Here is a 25757-nt window from a genome sequence, read left to right as displayed (position 1 = left end):
AGCCCGACTGTCCGGCCAGAGCCCCGGGGAGGGGGCGCCGTGACCCCGCGGGGCAGAGGGCGGCCGGGCGCCCTCTACCGGGGCGCCAGCTTCAGTCCCGACTGCGCGCTGCGCGCTCTTGGGTCTGGCCCTCGTCCACTGACCTCTGTCCTGTTCCAAGACGATTTTCCCAGTGCCCCTCAGTCCCTCCCCATAGGAGCATCTGAATACTGCTTTGTGCAGCGCGCCCGTTCCTACGACCCTCTCTCATCAGCATCTCTGCGCGCGTGTCTCGCTCTCATCGCTCTGAATTTTTTTTTTCCAAAGAAGCAGGAAAGGTATCATGTTTCTTTTTTAAAAAAATAATTTTAATGAATATTTACAGAGATTTTGGATTTCCATTCATTCATTGCTGCACTTCTCTCCTCGCCCAGTCTTCCTCCCCCCGCCCCAGTTCGCTCCTCTCTTTGAAAAGTAAATGAATCTCTTTTTTTAAATTTATTATTAATTTCAATGCCGATTTACAGAGACTTGGGATTTCCATTCATTCATTGTTGCACTTTTCTCCCCTCCCAACCCTCTCTCCCACCCCCCAGTACACTCCCTTCTTGGAAAAGTAAAAGAAAAATTCTTTCATTGTTTTACCATCCCCTCCCCATCCAGGTCCACTCCACTGTGCAGCCTTCGCTCTGGTCTGCTCTGAATCCCTTGATCAATCGTCTCTTGAGTTTAATCGCTCTGGGAGACTTGTGTGTGTCACCCTCTGTGTTTTGACTCTACCCATAGGTTGTCTCTCTGCCTCTTCTCTCTGGATCTCTGTTTCTCCCTTTTCTCTCCTTGTCATTCTCCTCTGGGGCTCTTGTTTAAGTCCCTCTGAATTATGGTGCGAGCCTGTCTCAGAGGCTTTGGACGCATTAGGATCTCTGGGGGTTAGATCTGTGACTCCACCTCTGACTACCTTTGTAGAAAAGTGTGGGCGCATCTCAATGTCTTCCTTCTCTGCCTTATATTTTTGAGAGTCACTAGGTTTTGGTGAGTGAGCCACCAGTGGGCATCTGGAATCCCCAGGACTTGGCACAGCTCGCGCCCTGTCACATGCGCTCTCTGGATTGTCCCCCAGGGCGTCTCCACTTGAATTCTCAGCAAAACTTTCTGAGCGGTATATACCCTCAGGGATGCGTGCGAGAGGAGGTCAGGCGTGCCGTGCCGGGAAGTGGACACGAAGAAGCCGCAGGGTCACTCACAGGGGCTGAAGGGCAGACAGACGGTGTCCTTCCAGCCACGGGTGTCTGGTGACATCGCATAAAAATAGCCCCATCCGCATGGCTTCTAGGGGAAAGTGGTAGCGAGTGCTTCACCTTCTATCAAGGAGTCGTGTTCCTCGCGCCCTCTGCGGGCGAGATGGAGGAAGACGCCTCTCACATAGGGTGTCCAAGCGACCCTAAATGATAGCCGACCTCCCCTATAGATTTCCAAGGGCAGTTGCCTCTGTCCTTCCACCCACCCCACCCTCGCGCCCCGCGGAGTGGCTTCAGCCTTCTCACCTGCAGCCTTTTAGTTACCAGGTTAATTCCTTAACACTAAGCCACACGGTTCCTTCTTAGACTTAGTCAGTCTGTCCCGTCGGAAGCAACTCGTAACTGACCCTCCAGCAGGTTTTCAGAGGCTGGAAATTGCCTACGATTTATATTTCCCCACCTTTCTCCCCATGGTCTACGCTCATTGATGCTCAAGGCCTCAAACCTGTTCCTGAGATGGTTTTGAAATTCGAGTGGGACAGACTTAAGGTCAAGTCTTGGTTCCCGTGGACTTGATTTAATTTTCCTCCACTTCGTCTTGAAGTTGCGTATGAGTAGTTGATGGTCTGTCCCACAATCAGCACCTGGCCTGGTTTTCACGGTTGATATTGAGCTTTTCCAGCGAGTCTTTCCACAAATGTAATTGATTTGATGCATACCATCAGGTGAGATCCATGTGTATAGCCTGCGTTTATGTTTCTTTTATAAAAGGCATTTGCAATGAATAAATCATTGAATGTGCAGAACTCATTCTATCTCCAGCCTCATTTCTCTCACTGAGCCCGTGTTTTCCAGCTACTGATCCTTCTTCCCTGTTTCCAACTTTTGCGTTCCAGTCGCCCATTATATCAATGCATCTTGATTGCATGTTTGATCAATTTCTGTGGAAAGCTGATGGGTTAAAACCTCTTGCCTTTGTGTTTGAAGTGCAATTCTTTACGCACCAGGCCACCAGCGCTCTCTAGAGAGACCTTAAGAGTTATTAAAAAAAAAGTTACCAAAAATTGATGAATTCTGGCATTCTGACTTTATCTTCCCTTTCTTTTGGGAATGCTATGTGAACATCTCTGAGTCTCTCTCTCTCTCTCTGGGTCTCTCTTCCTGCATCTCACCCTACAGAGGTACCTCAGCCTTCCTGTCAAATCACAGATCAGGAACAAAGAAATAATAGGAGTAGCAAAAGAGCTAACCAGCCGATGCATGACAGCACATTGACAGTAACACTGTCAGGACAGGAGAACTGCACTGTAGCATTTCTGAGGCTGTGATCTTTATGGAAGCAGCTGCTTTTCTGTTTTTTTGTTTTGTTTTGTTTTTTTAAGAACCAATAAGTAGGTTTGAACCACCAGTCTTTTGGTCAGCAGCTAAACTTGTAACCATGGCACCACCAGGGAACCTTAATAGCAGTTAATGGTCATAGTTCATGAGCTGTCAGCACCTGGTCCCCTTACACCCAGCAGTCCTACTCTCCACTCCACCTAGAACATTTGCTTTGCTTGCCCTGTATAAAATTTTTTAAATTTTATTATTTTGTGTGTGTGGGTGTGTGTGTACTGTCAAATTTCCCCCCAGTCCTTGCAAACCACCTCCATCGTCCGGCTCAATCTCTTCAAAGTAGCTACAACCCTGTAACTTAAATGAGAATAGGAAGGAGCTCCTTAAGGAAGACGCTAGGGAGGTCTTTTTTCTCTCGGAGCTACGGGGTGAATTTGAACTGCCTTTTGGTTAAGTTCTAGAGTATACTTAAACACTGTGCACCAGGGCCCCTTTCCCCTGCTCAAACCCCTTTATTTCCTATTTCATTTAAAATAAGATCTTGATCCTGATCCAAGACTTGATTCATGGGAAAAATAAAATGGTGCAACCAGTATGGAAACCAGCTTGGCGCTTCTTTAGAAAGTAGGGAATAGATATACCCTTGGATCCAGCAATCCCACATATCCTAATAGTTGTTGTTGAGTACCATCAAGTCAGAACTGACCCACAACTGACTCTCCAGAGAGTTCTCAGAGGCAGTTAGTTGCATGGGAAGAGATTGCCTATCCATCTCCCATGGGGCAGCTGGTGGATTTGAACTGTGTACCTGTGAGATGATTGCAGCACAGCTTCTTCCCACTAGACCTCCTCTCATATACATATCTATACCTAAATATAGGTTTAACTCCAAAGAAATACAAGCTATGACACAAACTGATAAACCTATGTTTCTCGCTTAGTGGCAGCAGTCAAGGAACCAAAAGACATGTTGCATTGAGAAAATCTACTGTTGAGGACCTCTCCATGGTGCTATGTTGTCAGTTTAAAGACTAAGGTGCACCTGATAGAAGCCATGGTCTTTCAATGACTTTTTTTAAGCATCTGAACGTTGGATGATGAATGAGGGTGACAGAAGAAGAATCAATGCTTTTGAATTGAGATGTTGAAGAAGAGTACTGACTATCCCACGGAGTGTCAAAATAACAGAAAATATGTCTTGGAGAAAGGGCAGCCAGTGCGCTCCTTAGAGGCAAGGTGGAGGGTTCGATAAAGAAAGGAAGACGTTCAACAAGATGGCCAGATGGTGCCTTGACAATGGGCTTGGGTGTGAGTGTGTGGAAGATGATGAGGACGGCACAGGATAAGATCCATTGTTCATAGGGTCACTATGAGTCATAGCTTGACAGCATCTAACAACAACAAACCAGGTTTATTGCAGGCAACTCTGGTGGTGTAGCCTGTGGGGAGTTGTGGTGCTAACCCCACAGCACTGCCTCTTTGGTGATTCAAATCCACAGTGGTTTTGAGGGAGAAAGATGGGCAGTCTCCTTCTGTGCAATGTACACACTCCTAAAAACCTGCCTGAGGGTCAGCTATGAGTCTGTTATGACTCAATGGCAATGAGCTTGAGCTTAACCTTTATTACAACTTTATTTACAGTAAAGAGTTGGAAACAGCCCAAGTGTCCTTCAACGGACAAACTGTTAAAGAATCTGGCACATACATACAATGGAGTATTATGCATCACTAATTGGCAGCATCAGTATGGATGGTGAAGAGATTGAGATAGTTAACAGTTTTAGTTTACTTGGCTCCACAGTCAACACTCTTGGTAACAGCAGCCAGGAAATCCAGAGACTAATTGCATTGGGAAAGTCAGCTGTGAGGGACCTCTTAAGAGTACTGAAGAGCAACGACGTCAGGTTGGAGACTAAGGTGCGCCTGATCCAGGCTATAGTCTTCTCAATTACGTGCTATGCATCGGAGAGTCGGACAGTGGCTAGGGATGATAGGAAGAGAATTGATGCCTTTGAGCTGTGGTGCTGGAGACGAGTGTTGACTATACCATAGACTGCTAGGAGAACAAACAGGTTTGCCCTGAAGAGGGTGAGGCTGGAATGCTCCTTGGAGTCAAGGATTCTGAAACTTTGTCTGACATACTTTGGGCATGTTGCAAGGAGGGACTGGTCCTTGGAGAGGGACGTCGTGTTTGGGAGAGTGGAGGGGCGGCGAAGGAGAGGAAGAACCTCGATGAGATGGATCGGTTTTGTGACTCGAGCGGTGGGAATGAGTGTGTTTGAGACAGCAAAGTTGGCACAGGATAGAATGGCGTTTAGGGCTCTTGTACATAGGGCTGCTATGATACACAAACAACTTGATGGCACATAACAACAACGACAACAAAACACCATCAAGAATTTGTGGAAAAGGAAAAAGAATTTGTGAAATGCTGTACATCATGGGTGGATAGATCTAGAAGTCACAAAAGGACAACTCAGGCATCTTTCAGTCACCCACAGTAGAGTCAGAACAGACTCATAGCGGACCTGCCAGAGGGTTTTTGGAGCCTGTCAATTTCACCAGCAGAGACTGCTCACCTTTCTCCACAGGAGCTGCTGGTGAACTTGAAACAACAGAGACGTTGCCTTTTTTTTTTTGAGAGGTTGCTTTTGTATTAACTGTGCAACTGCTTGCGGATTACCCTCCCAGAGCTCATTATTTTTAAATACACATGTAATATGTTCCATGTTTATTGAAATATAAAAGTGTAATCGTTTCTGTAATTATTGTGAAACGGGCCATTAAATCCAATTTAAAAATCCGCAACATAAAACACCATACTTAACTCATTGCTAGTCTGCATTGGGGAAGTCGCTTGTCAGAGACCTCTCCAAAGTACTGAAGAGCAACAGTATCACCCTGCAGACTAAGGTGTGCCTGGTTCAAGCCATGGTCTTTGCAATTACTTGCCCTGGTCAGAAGGCTGGACAATGACTAGGGATGATGGAAGGAGAATTGGTGCCTTTGAGCTGTGGTGCTGGCGAAGGTATTGAATATACCATGGACTGCTAGGAGAACAAACAGGCTCTTCCAAGAGAGGGTGAAACCAGGTTGCTCCTTGGAGGCAAGGATTCTGAAGCTTCATCTGTCATACTTTGGGCATGTCCCTAAGGGGGCACCAGTCCTTAGAAAGGGATGTCAGGCTTGGAGGGGTGGAGGGACAGCTCAAGAGAGGAAGACTCTTGATAAGATGGATTGATTCAGTGACTGGGGAAATGGGGGTTGATGTGTCAGAGACAATAAGATTGGCACAGGATAGAGCAGGGTATAGGACTGTTGCACATAGAGTTGCTGTGAGTTGCAAGTGACTTGACTGCACATAACAACAAACAACAACAAAGTCTAATGGATTTAATACTATTATCAGTCCTGGGGGAAAAAGCCATCATGTTGGGAAAAACAGAGGATCAGCCATGAGAGGAGTACCCTGAAGGGAATGAATTGACACCGTGACTATAAGGGCTTCAGCACCACAAACATCATGAGGATGGATGGCACAGGATACAGCAAGTTTCAAAATGTCACTGAGTCTTCTCGTTGACTTGGTTATATCTAACAACCTCTCCAAATTACGGAAGAGCAATGATGTCAGTTTGAGTATTAAGGTGCACCTGATTTAGGCCATCCATAGTCTTGTCTTTTTTTTTTTAAACACACTTTTTTTAATTCTTTTTTTGTATGTACCATCAAATCAGATCTGACTGGCACAGGAGGAGATTGCCCCTCTTTCTCCAGCAGAGCATCTGGTGGATTTGAACTGCATACCTCTGGGATTGCAGTGCAGCTTCTTGCCACTAGGCCACCAGATCTCTCTGGCCATAGTCTTTTCAATCACTTGTTATGCACTGGAGAGCTGGGCAGTGATAAGGATGACAGAAGAACTGGATCCCTTTCCACAGCAGTTGTTGGAGTTCTGAAAATCCCCAGAATCGAGAACTGCCAAAAGAACAAATGCATGCATGTCTCAGGGGACAGTGCGGCCAGAGTGCTCCTTGGAGGTAAAGATAACAAAGCTTTGTCTCACACACTTTGGGTCTAATTTTTAGAAAAAGTTATTCCTTAAAAAGGGATCATCATGCTTGGAAAGATGGAAGGATGGTGAAGAAGAGGAAGACCCTCAACCAGGTGGATTGCCAAGGTGACTGCAGCAATGGGTTCGAGTGTGTCAAAGATTTTGAGGACGGCACAAGATAGGCTAGGTTCAGATATGGGTCGCTATGAGTGGAGCTCAACTGCACCACCAGCAGCAATAACAACAACATACATGGAGGTCTGGTGACGTAGTCCATACTGAGTGAGGTGTGCTACTTACCCAGAGGTTGAGCCCTTTGAAATCACTAGTGGCTCATGGGAGAAAGATGGGCAATCTCCTTTTTTCCACTTACAGCCTCCAAACACTCGCTGGAGGGTCAGCTGTGAGTTGGCCCAGAAGGCAGTAACTTTGATATTTTTGTACTTCTGTTCTATAAGGTTCTTGTGACAGGTTGTTTGGTGTTGGGTTGTTTTTTTTTTATTTTTAATTTTTTCTTTTTTAGATTTTTGTGTGTACCGTCAAATGACATCTGTCTGGTACTGGAGGAGATTGTCCCTCCTTCTCCAGCAGAGCATCTGGTGGATTTGAACTGTGTGGTTGTTGCTGTTTTTAATTTTTCTTTATTGTTATTGATTTTCATGAAAATTTACAGAGACTTTGGATTTCCATTCATTCAATGTTGCACTTTTCTCCCTGCCCACCCTCCCCCCTTATTATTTTTTAGTTAATTTTATTATTTTTTGTGCGTGTACCGTCAAATCAGATCTGAGTGGTACAGGGGGAGATTGTCCCTCCTCAAGCAGAGCATCTGGTGGATTCGAACCGTGCACCTCTGGGATTGCAGTGAAGCTTGCAGCTTCTTGTCACTAGGCCACCAGAACTCCCTTGTTCTTTTTTTTTTTTAAGTCTGTTTTCTAAGGTGCCTCCGGGTGAATCTGAAGTCTTGACATAGCCAGCATGTTGCTTGCTCTCCCCATGTCTCCCCAGGGCCTTTGCACAGGCTGTTAACTCAGCCTACATATATGCCTTAACTGAGGCTCTTTGTTCAAATATCACCTCTTTCCAGCAGCCCCCTCCCGTGTCATCTTTTCTAAAACAGCACCGCTGTCAATCCCCTGCTTTTATTCTGCTTGCTTTTTCTTCATGCTTTTTCAGAAACTGTTTTCCATTTAAATGTCTTTGTCTCCTCCAGCCTAATGTTAGTAAATTTCTTGAAAGTGAAGACTTTGTCTTAGCCACATTCTGTTATTTCCAGCGTCCCAAACAGTGCTCATTCCACGCTGCGTAAGTTTTGACAACTAATGAATGGGAAAAAAACACTTCTGTCACGGCTATTCACGTAGGGACTCTTTGCCAGCCGGCGGAGGAGTACAGAGAATGCACGACACGGCGCATGCGCGTTCTGCGACCCAGCGTTAGGGAAAGAGGTGGAGCAACAGACGAGCCTCGCTGACAGAGGCGGTTGGAGTCAAAGGCGGGAGGTGGTGGGTGGGCGGAGGTGCTGGCGCCCGCAGGTGAAGAACGCATGCGCACTGCGAGCGCCTGAGTCTCGCGGCCAAGGCCTTTCACGGAGTGGTCGCCTTGCGCATGCGTGTTTCACGCGGAGGGCGCAGGCCGTCAAATGAGAGTTGGCCGAGGGAGCACGGGGCGCATGTGCAGTGCGCTCGGCGGAGGGATCTGCGCTTGGGCTCCACCCCCGCCGATTCCCTTCACGAGCTGAGGCCGCGCGGGTTGGTGAGCGGGCGTCCCTGTGTGGACGCTGGGCCGGAGAAGACTTCGGACGGACTCAGACCACCCACCCCCTCGCCGAATTCCAAGTCCCAGCTTAAGTTCCTGCTGCTGAGGGGCCGCCGCGAGCCTCCGGACCGACTCCAGGCCGAGGCGGGCGCCGCGCTGCGGGTACGTGTGACCGGCCTTTTACCGGGAACGGGACCGCTACCCATAAGTCCCCGCGGTGGGCCCCAGCCTCTCTTCCTCCGCGGCCGATTCCCGCCCCACGACCCCCGCCACCACCCAGGCTGTTTTGAGCGCCCGGACCCCTCTCCCCGCAGCCCCTCGCGGTCCCCTCCCTGCGAATCCCTGCGTTGACTTTGCCGGTTTTGGGGTGTTTTTGTGTTTTGTTTTTTTTGACGCCGCTTAGCGGTGTCCGGGACCCTTACCCACAATGCCTTTCGCCTTCGCGGGTGTGCTGTCTAGCCTGATTACCCACAAATCTTTGCGTTGAGGGGTTTGCTCCTTTCGATCCTCCGTCTCCTTCGTCTTGGACTCGGGGGGTCTTTTCCTCGTAAAGCGATCGCCGGGGTAGGTGGGACCGCCAGCCGCCACCCCTTTGGGACGCAGGGTCTTTGATTAGCTCGCGGGGGACCCTTCCAGCCCCCCTCGGCGCCTTGATCAGGGCTCAGAACCCACCTCCCCAGGAACCTCTCCCCGCCTTTGTTTCCTTTACGGGCCCCTTTTCCCTCCTAGGGCACCCCCCGCCTCCCCGAGAAACTGCTTTCTCTTTCATATTCCTTCCCGCTTGACACTTAGGGTCAGAGCTTGCTCCCCCCATGAGACCTTACCTCCTGCGTTCTTCTTTGGTTTTTGGGGAATCAGAGGGTTATGGGGGGGTTGCTCTTGGCCAGCCCACCCTCACTGACTCCGCTTCTGTCCTTAGACTTGGCAAAGATGACCCAGTTCCTGCCGCCCAACCTTCTGGCCCTGTTTGCCCCCCGGGACCCCATCCCTTACCTTCCCCCCCTGGAGAAGCTGCCCCACGAGAAACACCACAATCAACCTTACTGTGGCATTGCACCCTACATCCGAGAGTTTGAGGTGAGTGTGCTGAGCGGAGGAGGAGGAGGGGTGCGGTGTGTCCTGGGGGGAGCCCGCTGGGCACAGTTTCATGACTTTTTAAAAAATAATTTATTATGTCAATAGCATACATACAAGAACAACATTAGTGGAATAGAAGACCCTTTTCTTAGTGTGGGATTGAGACTCGGGATGGAGTCTGCACTTCCTCAGTCATTTCTCTTTAAATGAGGTTGAAGTTGTAATGACATCTGTTGTGCGGTGGTCCTGAAGGGATCCTAGCAGTGCAGTGTTTGAATGCTCAGCTGAAACTCTGCTCTTTCGAATCTGTCCAGTGGTTCCATGGGAGAAACACCTGACAGTCTGGCGTCCTATAGAGTCTCACTGCCCTGGAGCTCCAGGGGACTCATAGCTGACCCTTCATTGTGTCACTGAGACCATAAATCACACTGGGGGAGAAGACTCGTCTTCTCTTGTTTGAGCTGCTACCAGAGAAGTTGCCCTTTGGGCTAAGCCTCCAAGTCTTTGGACTGTGCCCCTGAAGCCCCTCTGCCAATGGCTAAGGCTGGGAAGCCCTGGGCTTCTGAGTGGGGCAGTTCACAGGTGGACGTTGCAAGAGTGGTTGTTAAAGAGAAGAGGCCTGTTCTGAAAAGTCAGTAATTAGCAATTAAGAACCAAGGTTATAAGTGCAAAAACAGAAAGAAGAAAGTTCACATTAGTCAACATAAAATCGGGTTGTAGGGTTAGGTAGGAATTTTTTTTTTATTTCGTAAGCTACTGTCTTCTAAAATTGAGGGAGGTTTAAACATGAAACTTAATATCAAGGACGCTCTGGTGGCCTAGTGGCAAGAAGCTGCACTGTAATTCTAGAGGTATGTGGTTTGAATCCGCCAGATGCTGTGCTGGAAAAGGAGGGACAATCCCCTCCTGTACCAGTCAGATCCGATTTGACAGTACACACGCATACACTCTCTAATAAAATACAATAAAACATTTTTAAAGAAACACCTTAATATCAGAACTGGGTTATTCAGTGAATACTTGGTGTGTGACTGTGTATATTCTTTGAGTCCTGCCTAGGATGGTGTTCACAAGGTCCACCCAGTGGCCTGGGCGTGTCAGCTCTGCACCTGCTGGGTAACTGTAGCTGTCAGGCTCTTCCTATGTAACTGGGGATGATGGTCCCACTTCTGGTCCTCCTTGAGATTATCCTCCACCTGGGAGGACGGGGTGGGAGGTGCTGAGCAGAGGCTGCCTTAGGCGGTTGAGGCTTTGGTAGGGGTTGCCGCTCACCCAGTGAGCGGAGCCTTGGAACGGTTATAGCTAATTAAAATAACTAGGTGCAGGCCTGGGGCCGCTTTGGTGAAGCAGGCCTTGCCAGCTCCTGCTTAGTGTTTGGTGAGATCTGACCTGCAGGTGTTGAGTTGTCTGTTCTGGATGAGGTCTCATTGAACCTTTTATTTTTATTTTATTTTAATGAAAGTTTAGAGACTTTGGATTTCCATTCATTTGTTGTTGCATTTTTCTCCCTGCCCACCCTCCCCCCACCCTGTTCATTTTTCTCTTTGAAAAGTAAAAAAAACAAACAAAAACCTTTCATTGGTTTATAATCATAATCATCCCACCCCCAGTATACTCCACTTTGCAGCCTTCGTTCTGGACTCCTAAAATAACCGCAATACCCAATCATACATCACTTTTAAAACAGTTCTCTCCCTCATCTGTTTCAATGCAGTACACATAATTTATCCAATTTTTCCTCAGTCTCATCAAAACCCTGATGTCACAACAGTGGCACAATACAGTATTTGTCCATTTGTGACTGAGATATTTCACTTAGCATAATGTCCTCCAGGGTCACACATTTTGAATAATACTGCATGAGTTCCTTGTTTTTCAATGCAGCAAGTATTCCATTGTGTGAATATACCACAGCTTCTCTATCAATTTTTTTGTTGATGGGCCCGTTGCACCTTTTGTGACCCCATGGTCTGTCCCTGTGCTTGGTGCCATTTGTTTCTTGAAGCAAATTGGGTTTTTCTTGAACTGTTTTTCCTGGTGAAGGACAGGTGTGTGTGCATTTTTAAATTTCTACCATTCTTGGTTGATATTTTTGATGAATACAACAAACTTAATTTTTTGGATAACGTGTTTACCTTTTTTTGCAATAAAGATATTCTCGTGTATAGTTCGGTGATGTTAGTCATGGTCACCACGCTGTGCTGTGTTACTACTGTCTTGTCCATTTTTTAGTATTTTCTGTTGTCCTCATCGAGTAGTTTGTCTTTATTTACTTAGTAAGAAGCATTTGCATGTAAAAAACTGAAGTGCAGTGTAAGATTTGGCAGGCATAGGACTGCCCTGTCCGGGTGCTGTAAAAATGTCTTGATCTGTGCACTTGACTTCTGAACTTGCTGCCCACCAGCAACAACCTTCTGACCTGTCACTGTTCTGCTATTATCCCCTGCACTGTGCCTTTTTTATCTTGGAGGATGTTTCTTATTGCTTTCCCCAGTCCCTCCCACCCTGTTATGTCTCTCTCACCCTGTCACTTCTCTTCTTATTCCCAGGACCCTCGAGATGCCCCTCCTCCCACTCGAGCAGAAACGCGGGAGGAACGCATGGAGAGAAAGGTATGAGATTGTTGTCTTCCCGCCTCGTCGCCTTGTTGTTTCTCACATGGTCCCTGGCATGGGGCATGTCTGTGTACATTTATGTCTCACTCCTTCCCTTTTCTCCTGACAGAGACGAGAAAAGATTGAGCGGCGACAGCAGGAAGTGGAAACAGAGCTAAAAATGTGTAAGTCCCTCATTCCTCTGCCCATCTCTGTTTTGAGTTGCTCATGTGTTGCTCTTCTGCGTGTCCGAACCTGGGCCCTGTTCTCTGAAAGGCCTGTTGAGGGAAGCAGGGCTGGCAGTTCACTACTTTGTTACTCTTTACTGTCAAGTCGCAACACTTCAGCAGGTTTTCAGCAGCAGTAAATCACACATGAAGAGATTGCCGTATTTCCCTTGCAGAGTGCCTGGTGGATTTGAACCACATGCCTTTGGGTTGGCAGTGCATCTCCTTACTACTAAACCACCAGAGTTTCCTGTTCACTAATCTAGTTTTTTCCATTTACCTACCAGAAGGAACACTGGTGATGCAGTGGTTAAAAGTGCTATTGATAACCCAAAAGTCAGTGGTTCAGACCCACTGGCTGTTCTAGAGGAGAGAGCTAAGACAGTCTGCTTCTGTGAAGATGCACAGCATTGGAAATCTTACGGGGCAGTTCTTTTCCGTCTTGTAGGGTTGCTGTGAGTTGGAATTTACAGTTTGTCAGTTTACATTGACAATGGTGGGGTCATTTAAATTTGTTAAATGATGGGTGCGGCATTCAGGTGGGAAAAGGGAGCAGTGTTCCCTGAACCTCCCAGGAACACACCTGACAGGTGCGCCCGCCCACTGTCCTGGCTGTGGCCGTGATTACAGCCTATGACTTCTCCTTGGAGTGGAGCCATCCCTTCAGGTGGAGCAGGAGGGGGCGGCATCTGGTAAAGGAAGAAGAGATCTCAGCCCCAGGTGACCCTTAAGTTATCTGAGCGAGGGCTTGGTCCCCAGCAGTCCTGGGTTTCCATCTACTCCTGTGGGGCTGTAGTCTGTCTGCGCTCAGCCTTGTCCTCTGGAGGGCCAGCTTTCCTGCGCCCTGCCTCATGCCCACTGCCTTAATGTCCTTTCTTGATGCTCACATTCAAAGCTCAGAACCACAGTCAGGCTCTGCCCTGCAGCCTGGTCTCCTTAGAATGGTTCCATTACTAGGTCATTATTGTGGTCATGGTCCTGTCACCCATGTTCCTACTCAAGGTGTGACCTCAGCCTTGCAACTCAATTTGTATTAACCCTCTTTTAGGCTTTTCCCCAACCTGTTTACAAATCTTGTCCATCATAAATGTCCCAGGTGTGTTCTTTTCACATGTCCAGCACCCTCCAGACCAGCCTTTGCTTGACAACACAGTATGAGTCTAATCGGTATACCTGCGTAGCCCGCTCCCGGCCTGGAAGTACAGTTCCGCGGGCAGGTGCTGTGGCATAGCTTTACAGTATGTTGAATATTCACCTAAAGGCCACCAGGTGTGGACCCTGGTAGTCAGTAGTCAGCATCCCCACTGAAGTAAAGGGGACTGTCGTGGACATTTATTTGTGTTCAGTTTTTTCTCAAGGGGAAGACAACTCTTTATAAATGTCCTAGATACATATAGTAGCTCTCTGTTCACTCCACTACTGACATGGGAAAAGAAAATTTAAAAAAAAAAAAAAAGTGGACTGTCCTCCTGTTAAGGTTTAACCAGACAAGGACAGTTCTGAGTGTAGCTCCTTTGTTAGCAACTTCCGTTTGCTCTCAGCTTAAAAGACTAGCACCCTTTTCCTGCCCTATCTTTGGGCTTTTCAGCCTGTTTATCTTGGCTTATGGCCCCCTCCTCCATCCTCACAGTGTATCCTCCACCCTCTGCTGCTTCCATCCATCTCTTGCCTTTGACCTTCCTGCTCCCTTGTAAGGCCTCTCAGGGTTTTATTTGGTTCACCCAGATAGGCCAGCAGCATCTCTCCATATCATGGCCTTTAACTTAGTCACTTTTGCAGAATCCTTTATTGCCCAGTGAAATCCCTTTTGCCCAGATCCCAGGGACTAGGATATGAACGTGTAGGGGGTTTGGGTAGGGTATCTTTTGGGTTTGGGTAGGGTATCTTTTGGGTTTGGCGTCAAGCTGTTCCTATGCAGGAGAGTATTTGTGTTGAGCCTTTCCTTTGCTCAGCTCTGGGCTGAGGTGTTAGCAGTGACCCCATAGCAATCCACGTGCTGACGCAGCACACACCGATGGGAAAGTGGGAATGGAGTGGCACATGGCGCCTCCTGACACTAGAGGTCCTGTGTATTGTGTGAATGTCGGGACTGCTCTGGGGTAGACATTTGTGAAGAAAAGAAATAAATGAAACCACATTCTCTGTGTGTGGTCCCACCTCCCAGACTTCCAGGAGTTGCTGGAACTCACCCGGCCCATCGGTCGGTCACTTCTCTTTCTGCCGTGGTTCTCTCCTTTGTGAAATGCTGACATTTTGTGGTGAGGCTGGAGCCGGTGTAGGGAGAACATGCAGTGTGCGAGGCCCACCAGGTTGGGTGCTGGGGCTTCAGCTGGCCAGGTGCTGCCACCTCTCCAGGATGCTGAGGTACAGAGTTGGGTCAGCGAGGTCTCAGTCAGCCTGGTTGAGCCAGGATTGTCATGTCCTCTTTACTGGTCTCAGGTTTCACCCTTAATAGCAGCCAGAGGCTGTGTACAAGCCCAGGTTACAGTGCGTTCTTCCTCTCAGGCTCAGAACCTCCCTACACTCCCAGCTCGGGGACGGTCCCCTTGGTGGTCTCCACAGCCCCATGATGTGGTCCCAACATCCCTGGTCTCTCTTCTGCACCTTCAGCTACCATCTCCCTTCCAGCCACCTCTAGCCTCTGTTTCCCCTGGAATGCTCCCCCTCACATGAGCGGACTCCCCTTGAGGCCTTTAGTTAGCCATCACCTTTTTCCTGTGGCCTGTGCCGACCTGTTTGCTGTCCTGTCCTCTCCTACAGAATCAAGTTCATTACCCTCGTGCACTTGTCATCTCCCCATTATCCCATGACCACCATGACAGGAGGGCTTTTTCTCTGTATTGATCACCCCTAATCCTGAGCAGCTAGTGCAGTGCTCAACCTGCAGTAAGTGTTGAATGAATGAGTGAGTGAAATCAGCAAGACCCTGTGTAGAAGTGAGTGAATGAGGACCAGCGTAAATCAGTACAGAAAGTGAAAATTCTGGGGGTGAAAGATAGTTACTAGAGCAGCCAGAGGTGGTGTTCTCTCTGGAGAGTAGCTTGGACCCTCAGGTAGTTATTCACTTGACCCTGGGCTTCTTCCTTTAAAAGAGAAATTAATTCCTTGAAGTCGTCTTGAGCTTTCATTTGCAGCAGTTTGGAATGCGTTTAAATTAATTCCGTCATGGCTGAGGGGAACAAGGGAGGGTGGCTAACAGGACAGGAAACAGGCAGCTGTGCCCTATTCAGAGGTGGCTGCTTTCAGCCCTGCTTTGGACAGGAGATACCGTGAAAGCAGTATTTTTGAGCAGGGCACCATTGTCTCTTTCCTCAGCCCAAATTCACTGCCATCGAGTCAGACCGACTCACCGCTGACACTGTTGGGTTTTCGAGGTTGTTAATTGCACCATATTCCTGAGCAGCCACTGGTGGATTTTGCTACTTAGGTCAAAATCCCAGCTTGAGGAGGTTAGTTTGATGGGTGCCTCAGATACTGCCCTTGTCTCTGTCAGCTGTGGCACAACTGGTTTGTAGCCAGACCCTCTCACAGGGGAAAAGTAACACTTTTTCTGGCTTCTTGAACACCTAAAACTTCTGTAAGTGGCCTGGGGAGTCAGGCTGGGATCCTGAGAGCTGAGGCTGCGTGGAAGACCACTCGTCGAGTCAGAACGCACTCACGGCTGATCCGCCAGCAGGTTTTCAGGACAGGACTTGCATAGGAGGAGGTTACCACCTATCTTTTGCCTTTAGAGTAGCAGCTGGTGGGTTTGAACTGACTTCCTTTAAGCTGGTAGCGCAGCTCCCTGTGTTCTTGGCCACCCTCTGTCTCTGAGATGGCATAGAGTAGAACAGAAAATCCAGCCCCGTCTCCTGGCCCTCTTGAGATTTGTCGTGAGTACCCCTAGGCTTTTTTTGGCTTCTTGTTTGCAGTGTTACAAAGAATACTTGGTAATGTGAGTTATCATCAGTGGCTGTGATGTATGTGTGCTGGAGGTTCTATTTCTCATACTCATCTAGTTGGACACACGCTCTGACAGACCGGTAGTGGGCTCATGTACAGGCAAGGACATCAGATACTTCTTTCTTTTGCTGTGCAGTAGGCAGGAGTAAAGGGGTTACAGGGGCCACCAAGCTTGGGGGGGAGGGACTTAGTCATCCCCAGGTCTCACCTGTGAAGTTAGTTTTTAATAGATTCCTGGCACTTGTCATCGGAGGTTGTTAGCAGACTGAGTCAAGCCTTTCTTTTGTAGACCTGGACAAATCTGATCTGCCACCGCTCAGCTTCAGTTCACTGGGTCAGGGACCAGCTCTGGGCACTTCCCAGAAACCACTGGGCAGAAGTGGCGAAAAGGCAGGGCAGGGACAGCCAGGCTGTTCCCGGAGGGCTCCCACCTTACTTGGTGGCTTACCTGTTGGCTGTAGTTGCAGGCTCTGTCCAGCGGGTGGCAGTACAGCCGTGTTTTGGGGAAGGGCTCTTCTTACTTGGGCAGACTAACCGCCTCCTTGGGTGCTGTGGGATTGGAAAGGATCCCAGCTGACTCTCCTGTGGATTTTCAGAAGAAACATACTAGAATGGGAGGAGAGTGTCCATTCTACTCTCCTGGAGCAGCTGGTGGATTAGAACTGCATGTTTTTGGGATTACAGCACAGCTTCTTGCCACTGGGCCATCCTAGTTCCCTCAGAGGTAGTGAATGATGCAAGTCTCTTACTTGGGAGCCCTGGGCTTAAGGCACTTCCTCTTATCTTCCCTTCCTCTCACCCTCATCTTCATTGACCAAGAATCTGAACAAGTGCTGGCAGGTAGATAGAGCACAAGGCCCTGGAGGATGTCCTAGGCTGCCTTCTCTCTCCCAAAGAGCTATTGTTGATTTTGAACTGTTAACCTGTTGATTAGGCTCCTCTTCAGTCTGCCTTTACCTGCTTGGCCTCTGCATCTGTCTGCTGACCAGTCTGGCGGCCTGGCAGTGTGGATGTCTGCTCACAGCGGCTTCTCTCTTCCCACACAGGGGACCCTCACAATGATCCCAATGCTCAGGGTGATGCCTTCAAGACGCTCTTCGTGGCGAGAGTGGTGAGTCCCTGCTCCGAGCCCCTGGCCTCTAGGGACCTGGCCTCTGGATCTGCTGGGAGTCTGGACTCTGAGTCCAAGGGCAGTCTGGGGGTCCCTGGGTGTCTTTCTCCCACCTAACGGCCTAATCTGTTTCCTTACAGAATTACGACACGACAGAATCCAAACTGAGGAGAGAGTTTGAGGTGTATGGACCTATCAAAAGAGTGAGTGGAGTCAGGTGCTGGGCTCAGGAGGGCAGGGCCTGATAGGAAAGGATTGGGCCCCCGATGTGTGGGATGCCACGTCCTCGTCACAGGCTGAGTGCTGTGCACAGGATATTTGGATAGTGTCCGCAGCTGCTGAGTTAGAGCCCGGGAGGCTGCCTAGCTCCGCCTCCAGGTGTCTCGGCTGTCATCTTTTCACATGGGGTGGGGTCTTTGTGCCAGAGACTAGTTAGAAAACCCACACAGTATTTTTTGTCTGTTCTTAACAGAGAACACATGCTGCTTTTTGACCTCGTCATTTAAAAGTCACTCTGATGTCCTAGTCTTTGTTTCCCTTGGTTGAGAAGGTGTATATTACCTCACTGGGTGGGCCTGGGGTTAGTTGGCTCACCCTGGCCTTGAGGGGTTCCCTGAGGTTTTCCACCTCTGCTGGAACATTGACCCTGAAACTGTTCACAGAGTGTCCTCACCCCACTTTGCTCAACCTGGAGGTCTCAGATCTGGGGACTGCTGAGGGCCTGTGTCCAAAGCCTGGGACTGCGTGAACTCTGGCCCACCCTAGTCATGACACAGGCAGGTCACTCCTGAGGTAGTGTCATTGACTGGAGAATTAGCCGCTATTTGGGGAGTCTTTCAGAGTCTCTGACGTTGGCCCCAGAGGCCTCGTTTTCATACTCCAAGCTGAGCCAGTCTGCTGTCGCCCAGATCTGTGCCTCCCCAGCACCTAGGACAAGTGTTGCTGCACCCTGGCATTCCAGGTCCTCACCCGCTGCCTTAGACGCTTCCTCTCAGGGCTGTGCTCCCTTGCTGCTGTCCCCAGAGGAGGACCTGTTTTGGAATGCTCCCTCTCGGGGTCCTTGCTGGCCTTCTTCTGTACCCCTTTTCCCTTCTCTGATGACTCAAGCCTTCCCTCTGCTGCCATGACTCCCCGCCCCGTCCCTCTTCTCCCCCCGACTTGGCATGTATCACACTGGTCTTTCTTGCTCAGAGCTCTTCTCTGTTTCCCGGCCTGAGCCTTTGGGGTGGGGCTGTTACTGCGGGCTTTGGCTGGCCAGTGACACTTGGCCTTGCTCTTGTTTATCTCTGTTCTCGGGATCTGAGCTGGAGCAGGGCCTCCGGAAAGCCCTTCCTCTGCTTCTCCTGTGCTGTGCCCTCCGCTGCCCTGATGAGTGGTGAACACACACACACATACCCGCAGCTTCAGATGACATGCAGAAGCTGGGGAATGCCTGGGCCATCCACAGGGGCCTGTGGCTGTGGTCTGGGGTCTCTGAATCCGCGCTCACCCCTGGCCGCCCTTTCTGTCCCCTAGATTCACATGGTCTACAGCAAGCGGTCAGGGAAGCCACGTGGCTATGCCTTCATCGAGTACGAGCATGAGCGGGACATGCACTGTGAGTACCTCCTGCGCCCGCCCACCGGCCTCCTCTCTGCTGCCCTAGCCCTCCCGCTCGTCTGTCCCTGTCCCCACCCTGCCAACCTCACCTGAGCAGTGTCTCTTCTCTGCCTCCCTCTGTTTCTGATATATCTTTTTTGTTTTTTTTGTATATGTGTATTTTTAATAACAAAAACCAAACCCCCCCACAACGTGTGTGTGTGTGTGAACCCGGGGAGGTAAGTGTCACACGTTGACCCTTAGGGGCACAGAGGGAACTGGGCAGGGCTGGGGCGAGCTGGAAGTGGAGTGAGGTTGGATTTGGGGGAGCCTCTCCCCCATTATTCTGCCCACCAGAGTTGAGGGTGGCCAGCTTGGCATGAGGCTTGGCCTTTGAGCCTCTCCTCTCTTCCCCGGCAAAGCTGGGGCTGGGCCACCCTGCCCTCCACCTCCCCCGGCCCGCGTCCTGTTCCTCAGCGGGCAGTGGGATGGTGGGCGTACTCAGTGCCTGCCCTCACATCTCCAAAGCCCCCTTTGAGGCTGCAGCGGCGTCCACATGGGCAGGGCTGGGCGGGCGGGCGGGCAGGGCTGCGGCGTGTCCAGGGGCCGCAGTATTAATTGACTGTTCTTATTGTCACTGCAGCCACCACGCAGCTGGCTTGCAGCTGATGCTTACGCTCCCCTTACAACACCTCAGTGTATGGTTGGTATAAGGGTTTGTATCATGGGTAAGCTCACTCAGCACTGCACACCAGCCCAGCTTAGCCAGGCAGCTCAGGAGCAGCGAGGCATCCCTCCCCCAGCCGCCCCTCGACTCCCCGCACCCAGAGCCCTTTCCTCGGTGGGTGCCCTTGGCCCCTCCTGCCCCCATATTCATATGCTCTCTGGTAGCCTTGTCGATTCCCCGGGGAAGGGTGAACCCTGCTGGCCTCTCCAGTCAGGCTTCACCCAGCCTCAGACCTGCCCGGGTTCCTTGGGGAAGCAGCCCGGTGATGGGAACGAGGAATCGGGTGCCAGGGCCAGGGCTCCTCACGGAACCCTTCAGCCCTCCTCCCCACCCTGGGCTGGCCCTGCGGGCTGTCAGCGCAGTGGCCCAGGGAACGTTTTTGGCTGCTAGTTTAGGGGCTGCTGTGCTCTCTTCCTGTCTGTCTGATTGCCGAGTCCTCCTGAGGGGTGGCGGTGGTGCCGGCCGCGCCCCAGGCTGCATGGAATAGGGGACTGGGTGTTGGGAGGTTAGGAATTAGGCTGCAAGCAGCTGGAGGTGCTGTTGACTTTAAGATCCTTCTAGTATCTGGAGGCTTAGCGAGGGAAAGCGAGAGAGAGAGGCCTGGAAGGACACACTTCATGTTTTTCTCAACTGATATCCCGGGTTGGGCCTCTTTGGGGATCTGGGACACAAACCAGAGCAGGGCTCCATGTCGTGACTGTGGTCCCCTCCTGAATACCTTCCCTTGGTCCCATTACTGGGCCCAGGGGCCAAGCGGCCCCTCCTCCCCAGCGCGGGCAGCTGTTTGCCAGGATCCTGAAGCCCCTGTGTGGAGCATGGGGGGAGAGCCAGATAGGGGGTGGGGTATATACATAGTGCAGCTGGGACGTGGCTGCAAGCAAGCCATGGTGACAGCTTTCCCAAGGCCCAGCCAGCCTTTCAGTGAGAGCGTGGTCGTCCAGGGCCGCCAGCTCCCAGATTTGATGTGAGCCTTGCCCCTGTCATTTCTCTGGGGTCCACTGCCGCCTCCACCTGTCTCCAGGTGCTGCAGGATGGGGCTGTCCTCTCCTGCTCCCTAGCGCCCCCACCTCCCTCCCTGTAGCTTTAGCTGACCCCGTGGTGGTGGGTGTGGGGTCTGTGCGCGTGCTCAGGTAAGCTTGGGGGCTCCAGGTAAGCGGTCCCGTGTCCCCCCCGGGAAGCCCGCCTCCTCGCCAGGCCCCCAGGAGTTGCCGAGCCCCCCCTATCCCGCTCGGTTTGGACACCCGCAAGGCTGGCATCGGTAAATGGCACCTTTTTCTCTTCCTCTGGTTGTTTTGGGGGGCGTGGGCTGGGGCGGGACAGGGTATTGTGGATGGTTGAGGACCCCTGTCCCTCAAGGCCAGGGCATGGGGGTGGGGAGCCAGGACTTGTTTGACCTTCCAGATTGTCCACCCGCTATAGGCCAGGGGACTGTGTGCCCTGCCCACAAGCAGGCGAGAGCCTTCCCCTCCACTGCTCCTCTGCTCTCGCCCCTGCAGCTCGGGCACTTCATGCCCAGCGAGCTCCAGGCCGGGTGCAGAGGGGGAGAGGACGGGCAGGCTGCAGGGTCAGTCAGCCGTCTCAGGTAAGGCAGGAGTTGTAGCAGCACCGCACGTCTCCCAGGCCCCCCACTGTCTGCCCTCCTTCTTTGGGGGCCCCATAGGCCCCCAGAAGCACATGGCCATTTCTCTGCTCCCTGCCACTGGGAGGCTTTCTCCCACCCCTTCCGGTTCACTTTCTGTTCTGATGTCTGTTCTGACTGCCCCTGCTCACCTTCCCCCCTCAGAACCAGAGAGAGGAAGTGCTGGAGGCTGGGGTGTGGGTGGCCGTTGGCCTCCTGCCCCAGCGTGGTGTCAGGGTGCATGGCTGGGTTGTGGAGGGGCCCCCTGCGGGCCCCACACACTGTCCAGCATTGAGTTAACCTCCAGTTTCTTTGCAGCAACTTTGGTCACCCTGGCAGGAGGGGGCTGCTCTATCACAGAGGGGCTTAGGGGGTTGGGAGCTGGGGGTAGCGATGCCTCCCAGTGGTTACTGGGGGTGAGGAGGAGCCACCAAGATGGAGCAGGCCCCTCCCTGGGCTGGGAGAGGGTTGTCTCGCTGTCAGTGTCTGACTGACTGGTGGGCGTGTGTGAGCGTGTGTGGATGGGACTGGGGTCGGGACGCACCCCACGGGGCCCTGTCCTGACTAGAGGACCCCTGGGGACTCCTCCCCTCCCCTCCCCCACATCTGTTGCAGCCGCTTACAAGCACGCAGATGGCAAGAAGATCGATGGCCGGAGGGTCCTGGTGGACGTGGAGCGGGGCCGGACTGTCAAGGGTTGGCGTCCCCGGAGGCTCGGTGAGTGGGTCCTTTGCTGTTACTGGATGCCACGTCCTCGCCGTCAGCTGCCCGTTCCCTCACCATCCACCAGCATGGTGTTCTCAGCTGCTTTCTCCGAGTTCGGGCCGAGTTGGGCAGAGCGTCCGGCCTAGTGTCAGATACTGGGCTTCGAGCTTTCCAGCTGGTTGGTTCTGCTCTGTTCTGCCTCATCCTCTAATTGCCTCATTCCGCCAGCGCTCAGCCAGAAATGGGGTGGGACCGTGCCACTCTCATCCTGTAACCCAAAGTTGCCTTCTCGTCCACTGATTTAGGACGGTGCCGGGCTCTAGCCCGCAGCTGGGTATCCCTGCCCTCGTCCTCCCGTTTTTATTTCCTCTCACTGGTTGTCCCTCAGATCACTGTCTCAGTCAGGGCCAGTTTGGTTTTAAGAATCAGAAATGGATTTGCAGTTCTGCAGCTTCCCAACGTCTTGTTGATTGAGTTGAGGATGTCAGGGCCCGCAGGTGCTGCTCTCCAGGCCGGGCGCCCTCCTTGCCTTGGGTGATGTCTGGAGTTGGCTGTGTCCCTACACTACCCCTTGGGGGTTTCCATGCTTTGGTCCTTAACAGTAGAGGAGCCCTGGTCGTGTGCCGTGCCACTAACCAAAAGTGAGTTCTCAGCAGCTCTGCTCAGAAAGAGAGTGTTCTCCGTCAGATTCACAGCCTCAGGACCCAGCTGGCAGGGCGTGTGGCTTGTTTTGGGGTCCCCTGTGGTAAGAATCCCTGTAGTTGACCTGTCTAAGCTGTTGGCCCGCGGTTCAGACTGCCAGCCCCTCTGCAGAAGAGGAGGCTGGGAGTCCGTGTGTGTGTGTGTATGTGTGAGAGAGAGAAGATCGTGTCGTCCGTGTGTGTGTGTGTGTGTGTGTGAGTGTGTGTGTGTGAGAGTGTGTGAAGATCGTGTCTGCCTAACAGGGCAGGTCCGCTTGTTCTGCGGAGTTGGGGGCACCTCTCCTTGGTGGCCGAGTGAGCTTTTGGTTCTTTGTTGTGAGATGTCGTTTATTGTGTGGCTCTCAGGCCTGTGTCACCGCACTGGCCTCCACAGGTGTGTGGGTGCCATGGTGGGGATGGAGGGGTCTGGTCAGTGCTCCTGCTCAGGTGATCTGTCCTCCTCCCGGCAGTGGCTGAGTCACATGACAAAGCCTCAAAGCCCGGTGTGGGCCCTGCCTTCTGGTGGGAAGAGCCCTCATTTGATCAAGTGTTAAAGCCGCATGCCCAAGGAGTTCTGGATGGAGCTGGGGGTGTCGTTTTCTAAACACGGTGCACTGAACGCACATAGGCTGTTGCAGGGGTCACACTGTTTACCGGTGTGGCCGCCCTATTGGACTTCCCTGGCAGTTGAGGAAGGCTTGTTAGGACATGGTGTTTGCAGGATAGGGCTGGACCAGCCGTCCGAGGGCGAGCGCGGGCCTTCTGACAGCGGGGACGGTGTCTGCGGCGGGGACTGTGCCAGGTTGCTTGAGGCTGGAATGGGCGGCCTGAGGGCTGTGGCTGAGTGACTCGGGAACCAGCCACCTCGCTGGTTGTCCTCTGGCTCCGTCCTCTGACTCCTGCTTCAGCGGTGGCAGCGCGTGTGCGCCAGGGGCATGTGCCCTGCTAGTCAGTTCACTGTCGGCGTGCGCGTCACTGCGCTGCCCTGGGCCACGTTTCAGTGTTGCTGTTGTGAACATCACGCAGCCATTGAGTGTGTGACCAGCGAGGTCAACACAGAAGGCAGCACCTTGAAAGGTTCACACGAGGGTTTGGCTGGGTAGGTGGGACGTGTACCCCTGGCAGCAGGTGGCCCTTGGAGCCCCTGGCTTCTGTTCCTGCGGTGCCCTGACCCTCCTCTCTCCTGTCCCCAGGGGGTGGCCTCGGCGGCACCCGCAGAGGTGGGGCCGACGTGAACATCCGGCATTCGGGCCGAGACGATACTTCCCGCTACGATGAGAGGTGAGGACGGGGTGCCCGGGGTCTTGGGCTGGGGTAACAACCGAGGGGGAGCCCAGCCGCAAACCTCTGCCCCCCTCATCCAGGCCCGGGCCATCCCCGCTTCCCCACAGGGACCGGGACCGGGACCGCGAGCGGGAGCGCAGAGAACGGAGCCGTGAGCGAGACAAGGAACGGGAACGGCGACGCTCCCGCTCTCGGGACCGGCGGCGGCGCTCACGGAGCCGGGACAAGGAGGAGAGGCGGCGCTCCCGGGAGCGGAGCAAGGACAAGGACCGCGACCGCAAGCGGCGCAGCAGCCGGAGCCGGGAGCGTGCCCGGCGGGAGCGGGAACGCAAGGAGGAGATGCGCGGGGGCGGGGGCGACATCGCGGATCCCTCTGAGGCCGGGGATGCACCTCCTGACGACGGGGCTCCCGGGGAGCTTGGTCCCGACGGTCCTGATGGTCCCGAGGAGAAGGGCAGGGACCGGGACCGGGACCGACGTCGGAGCCACCGGAGCGAGCGGGAGAGGCGCCGGGACCGGGACCGAGACCGGGATCGGGAGCACAAGAGGGGAGAGCGGGGTGGGGAGCGGGGCCGGGATGAGGCCCGCGGTGGGGGCGGCGGTGGGGGCCAGGACAATGGGCTAGAGGGTCTGGGCAACGATGGCCGAGACATGTACATGGAGTCCGAGGGCGGCGACGGGTACCTGGCTCCCGAGAACGGGTATTTGATGGAGGCGGCCCCGGAGTGAAACCTCCCTGCCGCCTGCTTCTGTTTGGACGTGTGTTAGCCACTCCCTACTGTCCTGTCTTCCCCCAAGTCTGTTGGCCGCAGGTTTGCAGCCAAGGGTAGGAATCTCAACGTTTGTTTTGGTCCCTTGCATTTGAAAAATAAAATTAATTTCCTGTTGACGGTGGCCATGTTGTTGCTTTAGAGCGCTGCTCGGATGGCTTTGTCTTGGAGGGGCTGTCCCCAACCTCTGCTCTGGCTCATTTCCGGGCCATTCCTGGAGCTTTTGGTGTAAGCTGAGGCTGTGGCTGGCTCACGTACAGCAGCGCTGTTCAGCCAGGTCCAGGAAGGACCTCCTCCTCTGCTCTTCACAGTTTCTGAGACCAGAGGGCTCTGGACTTGCCAGGAAGAAGCTTACGTGTTGAAAAGGGAGCTGTTGGCTGAGTGTGCAGGAAAAAGATGAAACAGGTGAGAATGGGAACTTGGCAGTTTGCATTTATGTCCATACTTCCTACCCCAGTGGGAAGAGTGAGGTGCAGGACCAGGAGGTGGTCAGCAGCAGTGGGGATTTGAGCACGTTGTGAGCAAAAGCAATGGGGAGAAGACCCCAGGCCAAGGCACTGACACCTGGAGAAACCCAGCCAGCCTGGCAGAGCTATAGCTCCTGGACAACAAGGCGACGGGAGATGAGTAAAACCAGCCTTACTCAACCTGTGCCCTGCTCGGGCCTAAGCCAGCCTTCTTAGCCCTTTATTTAGCCTGTTAGCACTTAGCCAGTTAATCCCGACTGCCTGGTATTGAGGATAACCAAGCGTTTGGGGGGGAAAAAAATCTATGCAGTAGACTGTCGAGTTCAAGAGCCAAAACAAAATCAAGAGTAAGGACTAAGAATACTTGGTTTTGCTTAGTGGATGCTCAAAGATCAGGTAGACAGATGCCGACTTTGCCCATGGACTTGAGCACAGCAGAGGACAGAGCGGCGTCAACGGCGGGGCTGGACCTAGATTCCTAGTACAGATTTTGAAAAGTGGTCTGTGGGACTGACATGGCAGAGACTGATCGTAAAGGGCTGAATGAAGATGAGCCTGTGGCAAAGCAAGTAATTGAGCCACAAACCCAAAAGTCAGCAGTTTGAATCTGCTG

At 52.2% G+C, this 25757-nt stretch overlaps 1 protein-coding gene across 1 annotated transcript; it reads left to right on the top strand.

The window, feature by feature from the left end:
- The first annotated feature begins 9289 nt into the window (after positions 1-9289).
- Positions 9290-24802, top strand: SNRNP70 (small nuclear ribonucleoprotein 70kDa (U1)). Its single transcript, XM_006898678.1, has 9 exons — positions 9290-9441; positions 11991-12053; positions 12166-12220; positions 17251-17315; positions 17456-17518; positions 18831-18912; positions 21854-21955; positions 23817-23904; positions 23988-24802. Exons 1-9 carry the CDS (start codon positions 9295-9297, stop codon positions 24634-24636), a joined length of 1314 nt encoding a protein of 437 aa, XP_006898740.1. The 5' UTR covers positions 9290-9294; the 3' UTR covers positions 24637-24802.
- Positions 24803-25757: the final 955 nt, after the last annotated feature.

Source organism: Elephantulus edwardii, unplaced genomic scaffold (assembly GCF_000299155.1).
Source record: "Elephantulus edwardii isolate Elephantulus edwardi_28Jun2011 unplaced genomic scaffold, EleEdw1.0 scaffold00236, whole genome shotgun sequence".
Classification (NCBI taxonomy): domain Eukaryota; kingdom Metazoa; phylum Chordata; class Mammalia; order Macroscelidea; family Macroscelididae; genus Elephantulus; species Elephantulus edwardii.
This window is presented reverse-complemented; position numbering and strand designations above follow the sequence as displayed.